We start from the raw sequence: 13572 nt of genomic DNA, 5'->3' as shown, positions 1-13572 counted from the left end.
GGAGGGAAGCCCAGAGCTCAAAGGAGGTCCAGGATCTCACCCAGCCACGCCGGCTGGGGGCCTGCAGTTCTGCTTCCACCGAGATATGGTCGGGCCGCACCGGCCCACAGCCCTGGTCCAGTGGCTGTGGGGAGCGTGCTTCAACCAGGCAGCCTCTGGGGTCAGGAGCCCTGGGAGGGCCTGTCAGGACCACAGGCTCAGTGGCCTCCGCCTGGGAAGCGGCCGCGCGGATGTGAGACCCTGGGGGTGTTGGCGGCCCTGTCCGAAGCCCCCTCCCCCCTCCTCATTGTGGCCGCCGCGATGGCGTGGCCTGGCCCCTTCCCCGCTCCACAACCTGGCCCGGTGCACACACCTTACCTCGGCCCGGGCACCTGGCTCATGCCACGCTGTCCGCCGGGCGTCTTCTCGTCATGGGGAGCCCGGCATGGGCGCTGGCGAAGCGGGGAGGCGGCCGAGGTGCTGGCCTGGCCGGCAGGGCCCAGCCGCGCCCCGCGCCCCGGCCTGGCCGGCCCCCTCGGCCGCGCCCGGAGAGGAGCTCCCCGGTGGGAGAGGATCGGCTGCCCGAGCCTCCCACCGGGGAGGCTGAGGCAGTGCCCAGATAAATAAGGCCGCTTTGCAGGGAGCCGGGCGGGCGCCTCCTCCCTCCCCGCGCCCTCCTCCCCGCGCTCCTCCGCGGCCGCCGGCGGCGCCGCGCGCGCCCCCCGCCCGGCTCTACACGCCGCGCCCTCGCGCGCTCCCGGCGCCGGGAGCCAATCCGGTTGGCGAGCCCGGGCGGGGGCGCCGAGGATGCCGAGCCCCGCCCCGCCCGCCGCGCCCTGCCGCGCGCCCACGGGCACGCGCCGGCCCGGCGGCACCCCTGCCCCTCCGCCTCGGGCGCCCGCACAACAGCAGACCCGCGCGCACGGCGGGGCGGGGCGGGGCGGGCAGGGCGCGCAGCCCGAGAGCCGCCGGCCCGGGGAGAGCCCTGCCTGCGCGGAGCCCTGCGGGGGGAGAGGACTCGAGCTCATTGGCGCCGGCGGTTGGCTCGGGGGTACGTGGTCCCGCGCAGACAGGTGCCGGCCCCGCGCGTCCCGACCCTGGGATGCCACCTTCGAGGGCAAGGACGGTGCCCCCCTCCCCCTCGCAGCCCTTCCTGCGGAGCGGAGCGGGCGGCCAAGCCCCCTTCATGGCCCTCACGTCTCCGGCGCACCTGCTGGGTGCCAAGTCCAGAACCCCCCGCAGCGGGGACGCCCCCTCTCCCGCAGAGCCGAGAAACAAGTGACCACCAGATCATTTCAAGGGAGTGACAAGCGCGATGAAATTTCAAGAGGGCCACGTGACAGTAACCGCGGGAGGGGGCTGGAGGCGTCGCTCCTGAGGACAGGACACTTGACAGGCGACCCCAAGGATGGCAGGGTGGGCGAAGTTACCCCGGAAGGGGTGTGCACGGGTTTTTAGGTTTTGAGGACTTGAGCCTGACGAGCCCGCTCTGGAACCCGCTGGAGGCGGGTGTTGGTAATGGCCGCTGTGTAGGGACCAGGCTGGGAGAGGGGCCCCGGGTGGGATGCAGAGGGAGGGTGTGCAGGGCTCTGTTCCGGCCTCCCAGCAGGCTCAGAGCAGAGAATGGAGGCTAATGGTGACCATCCCGGACCCCATCCCGGGGTCTCCTGGGAGCAGAGACTGGGGAGGGATCAGGTGTGGGGAGAGCAGAGAGGGGTCTTCATATTAGGGGAGGAGCCTTAAGGCCAAGAGGGAAGGCCCTGGAGAGGCAGAGGGAAATGAAAACAGCTGGTGTTCGCAGCCTTTGGTGGGAAGCAGGACCCAGTGGGGCTGCTGTGAGGTGGGGGCAGCTGCAGGGGGGGAGCCTAGCTGTTTGCGAGCTGGAGCGCTGCTTTCGCTGTGTGCAGGGCCCTGGATCCGGTTGCTGAGGCTGGGGTGACGGCCGCTTTCCCGTGTGGCAGGGGCTCAAGAATCAGTGTCTTGCCTTTGTGCTAATTCTGGTCGAAGCAGGGAGCTTGGCACGGGCCGTCAGAATAGGACGCGTGCAGACCTCTGGGGTGACTGAGTGTTGTCACCCACACGGTCGCCCCTGGTGTGCAAGTCCAGCGGGCTGGCCTTCCAGTTCATCCTCCACCCCGTGGGGGCCCCGGTGTGGAGGGTGCGTGACCGTGACCTGGAGGACAGGGCTTTACCTCCTGCTTCCAGGAGGTGCCAGGACCTCATGCAGAGAGCAGGTTCCGCCCTCAGCGGGGCCTCAGAAGACTCCCTGCCTTGGAAGGATCTGAGCGAAGAAAAATATTTATTCGGAGGGATGTGAAATACCGTTGTACAAGCCTGCCTCCCGAATACCAGTGGGTTCTGCTCCCTCCTCCACCTCTTTCACCCTCCCCGTCCAGCCAGCCGGCTGCTCTCCTCCATGGCTGATGGCGGCCACTGTTCTCCCCGTGGAGCAGGGGATTCGGCCCCATCCTCCTAGGGCTCTGTCTGCTCCGCTGCAGCCCAAGAAACCCCGAGTCTCCAGCACCGTCGGCCCCCAGCTGTGCCCTATACCTGGCCCCTTGCTCTTGGAGCTGTGGCCACACTGGCCTTCCTCCAGGGCCACAGTGCTCCCCTATGGTGTCCCCTCACCTGAACACCCCGTCCCATGGAGCACTCCTCACCTGGAGCACTTCTCACCTACAGCAGCACATCACCTAAAATACTCCCTCCCCTGGAGCACTCCTTGGGCTGGTGCATGAGCACAGAGGAGTCTCCCCAGGCCAGGCTGCTGGAGGTTTCCGGTTGTTTAGTCCCGGGAGGGTGAGGAGCGAAGGCTGTTGGCGCATCCCACCCTGAGTCCTTTCTATGAGACGGGGAGAAGGGTCACATCAGGGGTTGGGGCTGCCCACGATGCGGTCACTCCTCATGGCTGGCCTGGGGTTCCTTACAGAAGGTCCTCAGGCAGTTCCTTGTGGGGGCTCTGGGTACATGTGGCCTGGAGCCACCTGCCTGGCCCAAATCCTCCCGTCCGTGGTGGTGGTGGTGGGGGGGATCAGGCAAATATTTCCCCTCCTGGGAAATAGGTGTGGGGTCCAAGGGGGGTGCCCTGAAGGTCAGCACGCCAGCTAGCACAGCCCAGGCTGTGAGAGCCCCATGCCCGATTGTAATTCGGCAGGCTCTGAAGCTTCCTGCTATGGAGCCATGGGTCACACTTTCCGCCTCTGTCCCCACCCTCCCTCCCGTGCCCCAGCACCCGGGGAGGGGCCGTGTGGGGCAGAGTTGTGTGTTCTGCCGTCCTCACCACTCCACTGCTGGAATGGGCGCCCACAGGAGTGAGAACCTCAAAGCCTGGTGTGGCCATGGTGGCTGTGGGCATCAGGGGGTGGGCCCCTTTGCTGCCTTCTGCTCCCAGCCTTTCCTCCTCTTGGGACCCAGCCGACTGCCAGGGGCAGAGGGGCGGAGCAACAGGGCTGAGCATGACTCAGGGCCCAGCTGTCACCACGGCAACCCTGTCGCCTAGCAATGGCGGTCTCCCAGTAACGGTCGTCTCCTAGCAATGAGATATTTTCCTGGGCCCTGGCTGGAGCCTGGCAGTTATTTTTAGCTCAGCTACAAGTCAATCTGCAGCTGCATTTTTGGCTCCTCCAGAAGATACAAGGTGTGTGTGTGGGGGGGGGGGTGGGGGGTGGATTTCTTGTCAAGGGGAAGAAAACCCCCCCATGACAGGAACCTTGCTGTCGAGGGTCTCCAGATGCAGCATCCATAGGTGGGCAAGGCCAGATTCTCCTGGGGGTGAGGGTCAGGGAAATGGGGTGCTGGCAAAGGGGAGCCAGAAGAGTCAGCAGATACGACCATTTCCCTGATGGGGTCTCTGGGCAGGCTGGTCACTCCAGCACCTTGGGAGACCCTGGGTCAAGCTGGGTAGGGGCAATCCAGGCCAGTGCTCATGGTGGATACCATCAGAGCACATCACTGGGGGGTCCGGGTTCTGGTAGGCTCCTGGCACCCCCTGGCATTCAGTTTGGGAACTGTCTCTGCTGTCCCCAGCCCCTAGCCCCACCCCAGAGGGGCAACACATCCAGGTGGGCCTAGCTGCAAGGGTCTGGATGACCACAGCTCCAGCTGGGGACTCAGGCAGGGCTGGCCTCTGCTGGGGCCTCACCTCTCCTTCTCCCCCACTTTTGCTGAAATGAGAGCCCAGGCGAGTCTTGTGCGAGTGAAAGAACTTGACCTCTCTGTCTGGGCTTTCTTACTCTGGGGCCCTGTTCACTGTCCCCTCCAGGCCAAGTGCAGGCCCTTCGGTACCTGATGGGCCCGGGACTGGACCTGCCTCCTCCAACTCGCCACCTTCCTGGTTCCAGGTCTGTCCTGGGCTCCACACTGTCCTTGAGGCATTCCCCCTGTTTCTCGCACCTGCCGCTCCCCCAGGTCTTCGACCAGCTCAGCCCCTGCCTTGGTCATGAGGGTTCCTTGCCTGTGCCCCCAGGGCTGGGGCTTCCTGTCAGGCATCTGTTGTCCTCGGGGGCCGACCCCCTGCTTGAGTACAGGGCTCCGTGTGGATGCCCCTCCTTGTCCAGCCTCAGCTGCACCCCCTGCGAAGAACTAGGGTATGGGTGGGGATGGAGAGAGGCCCCTTGAGAGGGTCAGGGCCCTGAAGGTCCTGGAGCTGGGGGCGTGTGAGCACAGACACTGGGGTCTGAGATGTCTTTCATTCACTCATTCAGCCCTCTGTTCACTCATTGGTGCAGCCACTCACTGCTCATGTATTTACTGAACACCTGCAGTGTTTCTGGTCACTGCACTCAGTGATCGAGGGCAGGCATGGCCTGATGGACTCCTTATCCTACGGGAAGCAGATCTTTGATGGCTAACGACAGCAAGGTACTTTGCTGGTGGGAGGGCAGCAGCTGTGAAGACAGGTTGCCCCTGTGCAGGTTTTCTGAGGGAGAGAGTCGGGATTACCCACTGGGCGACGGTAAGAGGTCTGCACGGGGGAATCCTGGTGATGAGGAGACGGCTCAGGGCCAGGCCGCTGGCCACGGACACCCACAGGACATTGACTCATTCTCTGGGGGAGAGCTGGCAGTGGGGAGTCAGAGACAGGGGCTCTAGGCTGGCAGGGGTGAGTCTGCAGCTGACTCCTCACGCTGCCACCAGAGGGCGCCCGGAGCCCACTACGTGCCTCAGAGACCGCGGCTGGACACGGGCCCTAGAGACTGGTCAGAAGGTGGGAGGTGGACGCGGGCGCCTGGGCCGCAGCAGCTGTGGTGTTGTCCGGGGTGCCCTCTCCCCTCCTCCTACTGGAACCTCTTTTGCCTTCTATGTTCCCAGTACGGGCCCTGTCTACCTCTTTCATTTTTAACTGAGTAAAATTTGCTCCCTTGACCATTTTTTTAATTTTTATTTTTTAATGTTTATTTATTTCTGAGACAGAGAGAGACACAGCATGAGCAGGGAAGGGGCAGAGAGAGAGGGAGACACAGAATGTGAAACAGGCTCCAGGCTCTGATCTGTCAGCCTAGAGTCTGAGGCTGGAACTCATGAACTATGTACGAGACCATGACCTGAGCCCAAGTTGGGGCTAAACCGACTGAGCCACCCAGGTGCCCCTCCTTCCTTTCTAAGGTGGAATCACAGTCCACTGTTGGATGGACATGTTGTTTATCCTCTCCTGTGTCTGTAAACACTTAGGTTCCTTCTGCCTTTTGGCTGTTGCGATAGTTGGTTTTCACTCCACCTTGCCTGGAGCCAGGGGCCTGTTGTGCCCTGGGGTGTGTCCCCTTTCTCCTTGGGACCACCTCCCTCATGTGCCAGCCATGCCCTTCAGGCTCAGGAGTAGCTGGAGGGCTGAGTGGGGGGCAGTGGTGTGGAGGGTTCACATCCACAGATGGCAGAGAGTCTATATTGTTACCTGCAGACCCTGGTTAAAAGCTCTCAGTGACCCCAAGGGTTGGAGTACGCGGTTGGACTCCTGGCTTTGTGCCTAGAGCCTCTGTGATCTGACTCAGGGGTTTCACCCAGCTCTGGGCCTTTGCCAGGGCAGTCTGCTTCCCCCCTCCCCCCATGCCTGCAATCCTCTCCAGGCCCTACCTGGCCATCTGTTGCCCATCCCCTCTACGCAGAGGAAGTCCTTGCTCCCAGGAAATCTCTGGGCTCCCCGCCCTCCCCACACACAGCCTCCACACGCACCCTGGGGTGTTTGGTTTTAGCCCCATTTCAGTTTGTCTGGACCTCCTGATTCTGGGGCTCAGGGCTGTCCTTTGGCTCCTGGTTTTCCGTGGTGCCCACATGCCTAGCATCGGGCTCCTCATCCTTGGGGGGTTCTGTGGCCACCTCTTGGGACGAATCAGCAGGGCCAGGTCGGGGCACGATGGGAGCTGGAAGCCCAGGGCCCTCTCTTGGAAAGGGTCACCGAGATGAGCCGCCCTTCCTCCTCCCCTCCCCCCACGCCCCACAGCACCCCACCACCCGCCCCCGCCCCGAGGCTCCAGTGGGCGCCTTTCCCACCCCTATCCCGGCCGGGGCTCCAGGACATGGGCGCACACGGCGAGGCCGGGGTCGGGGGTCCCGAGCTGGGGACACACGGCACACAGAGCCCCGAGCTCGGTCCTCCGCACCTCCCCGGCCGAGGCTCGGCCTCACGTCCCTGCGAGCGCCGCTGCGATTGGTGGAAAGTTCCTGGGCCGCGCCGCGATTGGCTGCGCCCGGCCCGCCGCCTCCCGGCCGCCCGGGACCCGGCGGGACTGCCCGGCTGCCGTGCGGCGCGGGCGGAGGGGTGCGCGGGGCCGGCTGGCGACCCAGGGGCTCCCGCCGCCGCCCCGCCCGCCCGCCCGCGTCATGCCGCCCCCTGCTCTGCTTTGCGCGCTCTGCTGGGGCCTCCTGGCCACCGCCACCCACGCCGGCTACTCGGGGGACGGCTGCAGCTGGAGCGGCAGGTACGACCGCCCCAAGGCCGCGCCCCCGGGGTCCGGAGAACAAAGTGAACACAGCTGCCGCTGGCTGCGGGGGAGGGTGCAGGGCGAGCGGGCCGTGCCGGGTGGGGACGCGGGCCGCCTGCCTCAGCGCCTCCCGTCCTGTCCCCAGCGGCCTGACCCAGGAGCCGGGCAGCGTGGGGCAGCTGTCCCTGGCCTGCTCGGAGGGCGTGATCCAGTGGCTGTACCCGGCCGGGGCGCTGCGCCTGACCCTGGCCGGCTCCGGCTCCGGCACGCGCTCGGGCATCGCCTGCCTGCGGCCCGCGCGGTCCTTCGCAGGCGCCCAAGTCTTCGCGGAGCGGGCGGGCGGCGCCCTGGAGCTGCTGCTGGCCGAGGGTTTGGGCCCGGCGGGGGGCCGGTGCGTGCGCTGGGGTCCCCGTGAGCGCCGGGCCCTCTTCCTGCAGGCCACCCCGCACCCAGACATCAGCCGCCGCGTGGCTTCCTTCCGCTTCGAAACGCACGAGGACAGGTACCCAGAGCTGCCTCCACAGGCCCACGGTCTTGGTGCCGATGGTGAGTGATGAGCTGGGTGGGGGGTGGGCCTGTCGTCCCCACTGTACAGGGAGAGCAACAGGCATGAGAGCGAAATGGGTTGTCAGAGGCCACACAGCTAGCGAGGACAGGTCGGAGGGTCTGGAAAGGGGGCGGGCAATCCCTCATGATTCAGCCTAGGGAAAGAGCTAGCACTGGGCAGAATGGGGGAAAGGGGAGGCTGCGGGGACTCCTGGTCCCTGAGGGGTTGGGGGAGGGGAAGACGGAGGGACAGAATCAAAGCCTCCAGCCAAAGCTGTCCAGGGCTCCCTGGCCCGGCAGTGACCTCCCTCCCCTCCCCCAGTCTAGTACAACAAAAAGTCCAGTGTGTGCCTGGTCACCATGGAGACGCTGCCTTGCCCCCCCCTGCAGGGCACCAGGCCCAGCTCTTTACTCTCTTAGAACTTGAAGCCTGACCCCACAGGGGATCTTTCTGTTCTGCACCCTGGCCCCAGGCCAACTACTCCAAAGTCCCTCCTGTCTCCCACCAGGTTGGGCTGGTGTCTTTGGGCGGCGGGAGGCAGCTCTGGGGGCCGCAGGGTTCCCTCGTGCTGGTGTGCATATGTAAGATGGGTGTATGGGAGTGTGCCCCCAGACACCCCCTGCAGGTTGGCGAGTCCCTGTGCCCGCGCACTGGGCACGGCCCCTAGGCCCACGTCTGTGCCTGCATGAGCGTGCAAGTGTCACCCCGAATACAGCGTGTCTTCAAGATGTGTGTGCCCGTCTGCTCCCTCGGGTCCCCCGTTGCCATCAGGCCGTGAGGGGAGGGTCTGGTGGCCTGCCCTCTCCCTCCTGCCTCTAGCTGGGGGGAGGCCTAGGGGGGTCCAGGAGACGGCAGGACCTACAGTCGGGATCCCCCCTTCATGCCAGGTGTCTGCAGGCCCTGCAGCGATGCCGAGCTCCTGCTGACTGCGTGCACCAGCGACTTCGGTGAGTGTCCCCACCGCAGGGGGGTGGGGGCTGGGGTCTGCCCTGCCCTGCCCTGCAAGCCACTGGCAGCATGTCTCCTCGCAGTGATCAACGGAACCATCCGCGGGGTTGCCCACAACACAGAGCTGCAGGAATCTGTTATCACAGTGGCAGCTGCCCGTGTCCTCCGACAGACGCTGCCGCTGTTCCGGGTCGGGGAGTCCGGGGGCCAGGCCTCCATTCACACCCCGCTGCGCTGCGGCGTCCGTCCTGGCCCCGGCGCCTTCCTCTTCATGGGCTGGAGCCGCTTTGGTGAGGCCTGGCTGGGCTGTGCACCCCGCTTCCAGGAATTCAGCCGTGCCTATGCGGCTGCCCACGCCGACCACCTCCACCCCTGTGAGGTGGCACTGGACTGAGCGGCCGGGAGCAGGGCACTGGGGAGGGGCTGGGAGAGGGTGGGTGGGGAGGGACAGCCTCCTCAGGGTCCCAGCTGCTTCTGAGGTGATAGCCATAACCAATAAGAACACTGATGTCATTAGCCAGCGTAGATGGAGTGTCCCATGCCTGAGCCTGGGCCATCTAAGCCCCCCCAGCCCCACTGCTCCGATTTCTGCTTCGGAGTGGGACCCTGAGGCTCTGGGCAGTGATGCCTTGTCTAAGGCCACCCAGCTAGTGAGTGGGAGAGTGGCCCGTGCCCGTGCCTTGAAGGCGAGCTGCTGCTTGGGTTGGGGGGAAGCAGGGACCCTTCCTCCCACATGATCCTCAGCTCTGCTGCTCTTACCTTCGAGGCCAGGTTCTTCCGTAAGTGAGAATGCAAGCGGAAAAAGGGCTGTAACTCCCCAGGTCTGAGGTGAGAGGGGTCCTTTACTGGGGGACAGGCAGGAAGACAGCACTCCTAGCCTGTGAGGGAAGGCGGTGCAATCTGGCAGGATGCCAGACTTCCCTCTGTGGTCCGCTGGGAGCCCAGCAGAGTCATCCTGGCCGCGTCCGATCCTCGGGGAAGAACGGCCCCCTCTGTCCTGAGGGCCCTGAGACCTGCGTAGCATCCGGAAATGGCTCATCCTCACGGGAGCGGGGTCTGCCCTGCAGGGTCGGGCACCGTTTCTGGAGGGCAGGGTGATACAATGGGGTCTCTAAGGACCGTTTCCCGCCACTGGCCCCATTGTTGCTGCCTCCGCCTTCCTCTTCAGCCTCAGTCACATAAAAGGCCAGGGCAGTTTGGGACAAAGCCCTGTGCGGAGGCTGAATGCCCCTGGGGCGGGGGTGCACGCGAGGGCTTCTGAACCGGGACTGGCTGACTCTGCTCACTCCAACCCCACGCGTTCCTGAGGAAGCCAAAGCTCAGGGTGGGGGTGGGGCACCTGGACTCACAGGCTGAGCCCCAGAAACAGCTTCCCATCCTCATCCGCCAGTCTGCAGTGGGGAAGGAGCTGACGGTGGGCATGGAGGCCGGGGGCCGCCTCATCTTTCAGGCAGGAGCTGAGACTAAAAGAGAGGCCGGCCGGTCTGTGCAGGGCCCAGATACAGGGCTCCTTCTTCCAGATTTGGCTGACAGTTGTGGGTAGGGGAGGCGGGTTCCCAGGGGTTTGCAGCCACCCGCCCTCCTGAGGCTCACTGCCGCTCCCTTCTCCCCACACTCTCAACCATGGAGTGCTCAGGGTCACGCAGTAGACCTCTCCTGTCCCTTGATATTCACTCATCGGAGAGCTGGAGCAGCCTCGTGGCTTTAAAAACCATCAGTGTGCTGATGACCCTGTGTTTTGATCTCCAGCCTGGACCTTTCCCCTGGACTCTTCCCCTCACCGAAGAGCATCTCGGCAAAGACCAGAGGAGGAAGAGATGGGTGTACTCTCCCGATCCTCCTCCTCTGCTGGGAGGTTTCTGCTTTGTCCAGGCCCCAAGGACGGCTTCCTCTCCAAGGCTATCCTTACCCTTGGTATCTGTCCTGATTTTGTGGTCAGTTCCCCACAGCCTTTCATGGGAAGGACGCCCCTGGCCACACCCAGGGGTCACTGTGGACTGCCTCCCAGACCACCTGTCCACAAAAACGTAGGGCGGCTGCTCTGGGCTGAGCCCTTGGTTGGACACTGGTCTCTACGCACCTGTCCCAGGAAGTGCCTGAGCCTCCCATGCACACCCCCTCCGCAAAGTGCTAACTTTGCAACTAGTATTCTTTTCATAAGGTGCAGAAAGGGCAGAAGTGGGTATGGCTAACAGGGCTAAAGGAGGCCCGGGGTGCTCCAGATCATGCCCCAAAGTCTTGGGCCAGGGGCTTCATGCCTGCCCTGGGGGGCGGGGGCAAGGGGAAACGGTGTGGGTGAGCATGTATGTGGGGGCTGTGGGCTAAGGGAGCTGGCCTGTGGGGCACCTCTGGGCATGTGCACTCACACAGGTACGTGCCCGACTGCTGAGGAGCAGAGCACCTGAGTAAACATGAGAGTTGTGGGGTGTGTGCACTGAGGAGTCTGGTTACGTGCATTCATTCAGTCAACAGCTTTTATTGAGTGCCTTCTAGGTGCCAGGTGCTACCCTAGGAATAAAACAAGGAACAAAACACACAAGGGTGGGCTACTGTGTAAGCACCCCCCCCCCCAACTGCCTAGAGCCCAGTGCACAAACTTTCTTTCTGGGGAGGGCCCAGTGACAGTCCCACAGGAGACAGGACCCTGTGAGCCACGTGGGGCCGACCCTCCTCCCCAGTGCTCATTTCTTGGGAGCATGGCACTGGAGTTTCCTGCCACCCACAGGAGCCTGTCTTTCAGGACTGGGGCCAGTTGGGGACAAGTACAGGCAGGCATGTGAGGCGATGTGTACCTGAAGGTGGGGGCAGGGGTCTTGGGCATGTTTATATTGTCTGATGCTGAGGCTCCGGACCAGGGTCGCGGATGTCCAAGTAGCCAGGCCATGACCTGTGTACATGAAAGCCCCTAACATTCACGAGACATCTCACCCAGCCTCAAGGTGGGATGAGGAGATTCTGGCTCTGCCACCTGACCCAGGGCTCTGTCCCCCTATTTGTTTCTCCCACCCCCAGGCTTTGCCAGATCACCTCCGGGAACTCATTTTTTTTTTTTTTTTTTTTTTTTTTGCGTTTTTGGAGAAGGAAGGTGGTCTGCCTAGCTCTTGGGGCTCTTTCTTCCACTCCCGTGGCTGGGCCGGCTGCCAGTCGCTCGACCCCTCATATCCGGCCCCCGTCCGACCACACTCACAGCCAACATGTGCCTTCTCGGGTCAGCTAGATCTCCCGGTCAACCCTACCTCTCAGCTGAGCTCCCAACTTCCGCCGCACCCTCCCCGTCCTGTCCACTCGGGCTAATTGCCTTCAGCTGTGGGAAGGGCCCGGGAGGGTGTCCTCCCTGAGCCCGCCCCCGGGCTTGGCTGGCCTTCGGGTGTCGCGGTGGGCGGGGACCTCCACCAGTCTCTCTGAGACAGCCTTGCGGCTCGGGCCGCCCCACACCCCGGGGCTCCCTTCCCGCCAAGCTCCACGGCCGCCCCCCGCCCCCGGCTCCGGCCACGCCTGCCTGGCCCTTCCCAGGGGTCCCCTGCGTGCGCCGGCTGGGCCGGTGCGGCTGGCGGCCGCAGACGTCCCAGTAGGACCCGGAACGCGCGGGAAGGGCCCCGGGCCGCGGCGGAAAGCGAGTGGAAGGCCGCTTCCGGCGCTCCGCCCCCCCCCGCACTTCCGGCTCCCCGCCACTTCCAGTAGGGGGCGGGGAGGAGGGCCCCCTCCGGCTTCCGGCTCGCGTGTGAGGGTGTCCGACCCGAGCCCGGGAGGGGCCTTCGGGCGGGGCGACCCTGGGGCGCGCGTCCCGCCGCCATGGAGCAGGACGACCCGGGCGAGGCGCTGTCGGAGCTGCGCGAGCGGCGGCTGGGCGCGCTGGAGCTGCTGCAGGCGGCGGCGGGCTCAGGCCTGGCCGCCTACATCGCGTGGGCGCTGCTGCTGCAGCCTGGCTTCCGCCGCGTGCCGCTGCGGCTGCAGGTGCGGGGCGGGGCCATGGCTGGGGGCGGGGTCCGGGGGCGGAGCCGAGCCCGCAGTGAGTGGGAGGCGCTGCCTCTCCCTGGCGGGCCGTGGGTGGGGACCTTGAAAGCTCAGGAGGCAAGCTCTGCGCGTCTCACCCCCCCCCCCCCCAACGTGGGATCAGGTTTGGGGACCCAGCCCCGCTTGCCTCCTTGCCCAGGTGCCCTATGTCGGTGCAAGTGAGCGGCAGGTGGAGCACGTGTTGTCGCTATTGCGAGGCCGTCCTGGAAAGACGGTGGACCTGGGCTCTGGCGACGGCAGGATTGTAAGGAGTGGGATGCGGGGGGGTGTCCTTGTCGCCCCCTCTCGCCAGCGCACCTCCCCACCTTCTGGACCCACAGTTGCGTGTGCCCACAGGTGCTGGCTGCTCATAAGTGCGGTCTCCGCCCGGCTGTGGGCTACGAGCTGAACCCGTGGCTAGTGGGGCTGGCCCGGCTGCACGCGTGGAGAGCAGGCTGTGCCGGCAGTGTTTGCTACCTCCGTGAGGACCTCTGGAAGGTAACCCAGGGAGTCCCGGACCCCCAGGGGCCCCCACGCCTGGTCTCCACACTTCCAGCTCTGGGTTGGCCACCCTGCTGACAACCCCAGGTTCCCCTGCCTGCACCCGCGTGGGCTGGGGCCAGGACTTGGAAGCCACAGTTACCCCAAGCTCACCAGACCTCTTCCTCGGCTGGGGCCCCGCTCCCTGCTGGGGTGACCTCTTCTTGCAGGTGAGCCTGAGGGACTGCCACAACGTGTCTGTGTTCCTGGCCCCTAGCGTGGTAGGTCTGGGGTTTGCTAGCCCCAGGGGAGGCCCGGGCCACCCTCAGTGGAGGGGTTGGGCCTGGAGGAGCTGGGCAGGGGCAGTTGTATTCAATCCTGCCCACCCTGTCCTCCCTCCTGCTCTCTCTCCCACAGCTCCCCCTGCTGGAAGACAAGCTGCAGGCAGAGTTGCCCGCAGGGGCCCGGGTGGTGTCGGGGCGCTTCCCCCTCCCCACTTGGCAGCCTGTGGCTGTGATGGGGGAGGGTCTGGACCGTGTCTGGGCCTATGATGTCCATAGTGGTGGGCCAAACGGTCAGGCTTCCCCGGAACCCAGTTCTGCCTCAGTCCCTGGAGCCCCCCGTTCTCAGGTTGGCTGACCACTTGGACACAATAAAGACTCTGGACTACGTACTGACTCTTGTTAGGTGGAGGGTTGGGTGGCATGA

The 13572-nt window shown here is 64.9% G+C and overlaps 2 protein-coding genes and 1 long non-coding RNA gene across 4 annotated transcripts; 2 read left to right on the top strand and 1 right to left on the bottom strand.

Annotated features, from left to right (window-relative positions):
* Positions 1–1284: 1284 nt before the first annotated feature.
* Positions 1285–3411, bottom strand: LOC122209850. The gene is made up of 3 exons (XR_006197777.1): positions 3260–3411; positions 2640–2821; positions 1285–2260 (listed from the first exon to the last, which is right to left on the bottom strand). It is a non-coding gene; the product is annotated as an uncharacterized LOC122209850 (long non-coding RNA).
* Positions 3412–4748: 1337 nt separating this feature from the next.
* METRN (meteorin, glial cell differentiation regulator) lies at positions 4749–11266 on the top strand. Of its 2 annotated transcripts, XM_042921423.1 has the most exons (5): positions 4749–4839; positions 7334–7442; positions 8331–8390; positions 8475–8681; positions 10141–11266. In XM_042921423.1, exons 1-5 carry the CDS (start codon positions 4822–4824, stop codon positions 10581–10583), a joined length of 837 nt encoding a protein of 278 aa, XP_042777357.1. In that variant the 5' UTR covers positions 4749–4821; the 3' UTR covers positions 10584–11266. The 2 variants fall into 2 exon arrangements, with proteins under 2 accessions (XP_042777357.1, XP_042777356.1); XM_042921422.1 differs by lacking the exon at positions 4749–4839 and adding an exon at positions 6784–6893 and having other exon boundaries at positions 7042–7442; positions 8475–10221.
* ANTKMT (adenine nucleotide translocase lysine methyltransferase) lies at positions 11258–13533 on the top strand. Its single transcript, XM_042921428.1, has 5 exons — positions 11258–12345; positions 12545–12649; positions 12742–12882; positions 13095–13145; positions 13282–13533. The coding sequence occupies exons 1-5, from the start codon at positions 12184–12186 to the stop codon at positions 13501–13503; spliced, it is 681 nt and encodes a 226-aa protein (XP_042777362.1). The 5' UTR covers positions 11258–12183; the 3' UTR covers positions 13504–13533.
* The last annotated feature ends 39 nt before the right edge of the window (positions 13534–13572 follow it).

The sequence above is a fragment of the Panthera leo genome, chromosome E3, assembly GCF_018350215.1.
Source record: "Panthera leo isolate Ple1 chromosome E3, P.leo_Ple1_pat1.1, whole genome shotgun sequence".
Lineage (NCBI taxonomy): Eukaryota > Metazoa > Chordata > Mammalia > Carnivora > Felidae > Panthera > Panthera leo.
The sequence above is the reverse complement of the archived record's forward strand: the minus strand, read 5'-3'. Positions and strand labels throughout refer to the sequence as shown.

What these genes read in the sequence shown, in the direction of transcription:
- ANTKMT (XM_042921428.1), top strand. Translation starts at nt 12,184, where the DNA reads ATGGAGCAGGACGACCCGGGCGAGGCGCTGTCGGAGCTGCGCGAGCGG. An exon ending in GCGTGCCGCTGCGGCTGCAG is followed by an intron (nt 12,346 to 12,544) that starts GTGCGGGGCGGG and finishes CTCCTTGCCCAG; the next exon opens with GTGCCCTATGTCGGTGCAAG. An exon ending in TCCGTGAGGACCTCTGGAAG is followed by an intron (nt 12,883 to 13,094) that starts GTAACCCAGGGA and finishes CTCTTCTTGCAG; the next exon opens with GTGAGCCTGAGGGACTGCCA.
- METRN (XM_042921422.1), top strand. Translation starts at nt 6,796, where the DNA reads ATGCCGCCCCCTGCTCTGCTTTGCGCGCTCTGCTGGGGCCTCCTGGCC. An exon ending in GGCTGCAGCTGGAGCGGCAG is followed by an intron (nt 6,894 to 7,041) that starts GTACGACCGCCC and finishes TCCTGTCCCCAG; the next exon opens with CGGCCTGACCCAGGAGCCGG. An exon ending in TGCGTGCACCAGCGACTTCG is followed by an intron (nt 8,391 to 8,474) that starts GTGAGTGTCCCC and finishes GTCTCCTCGCAG; the next exon opens with TGATCAACGGAACCATCCGC.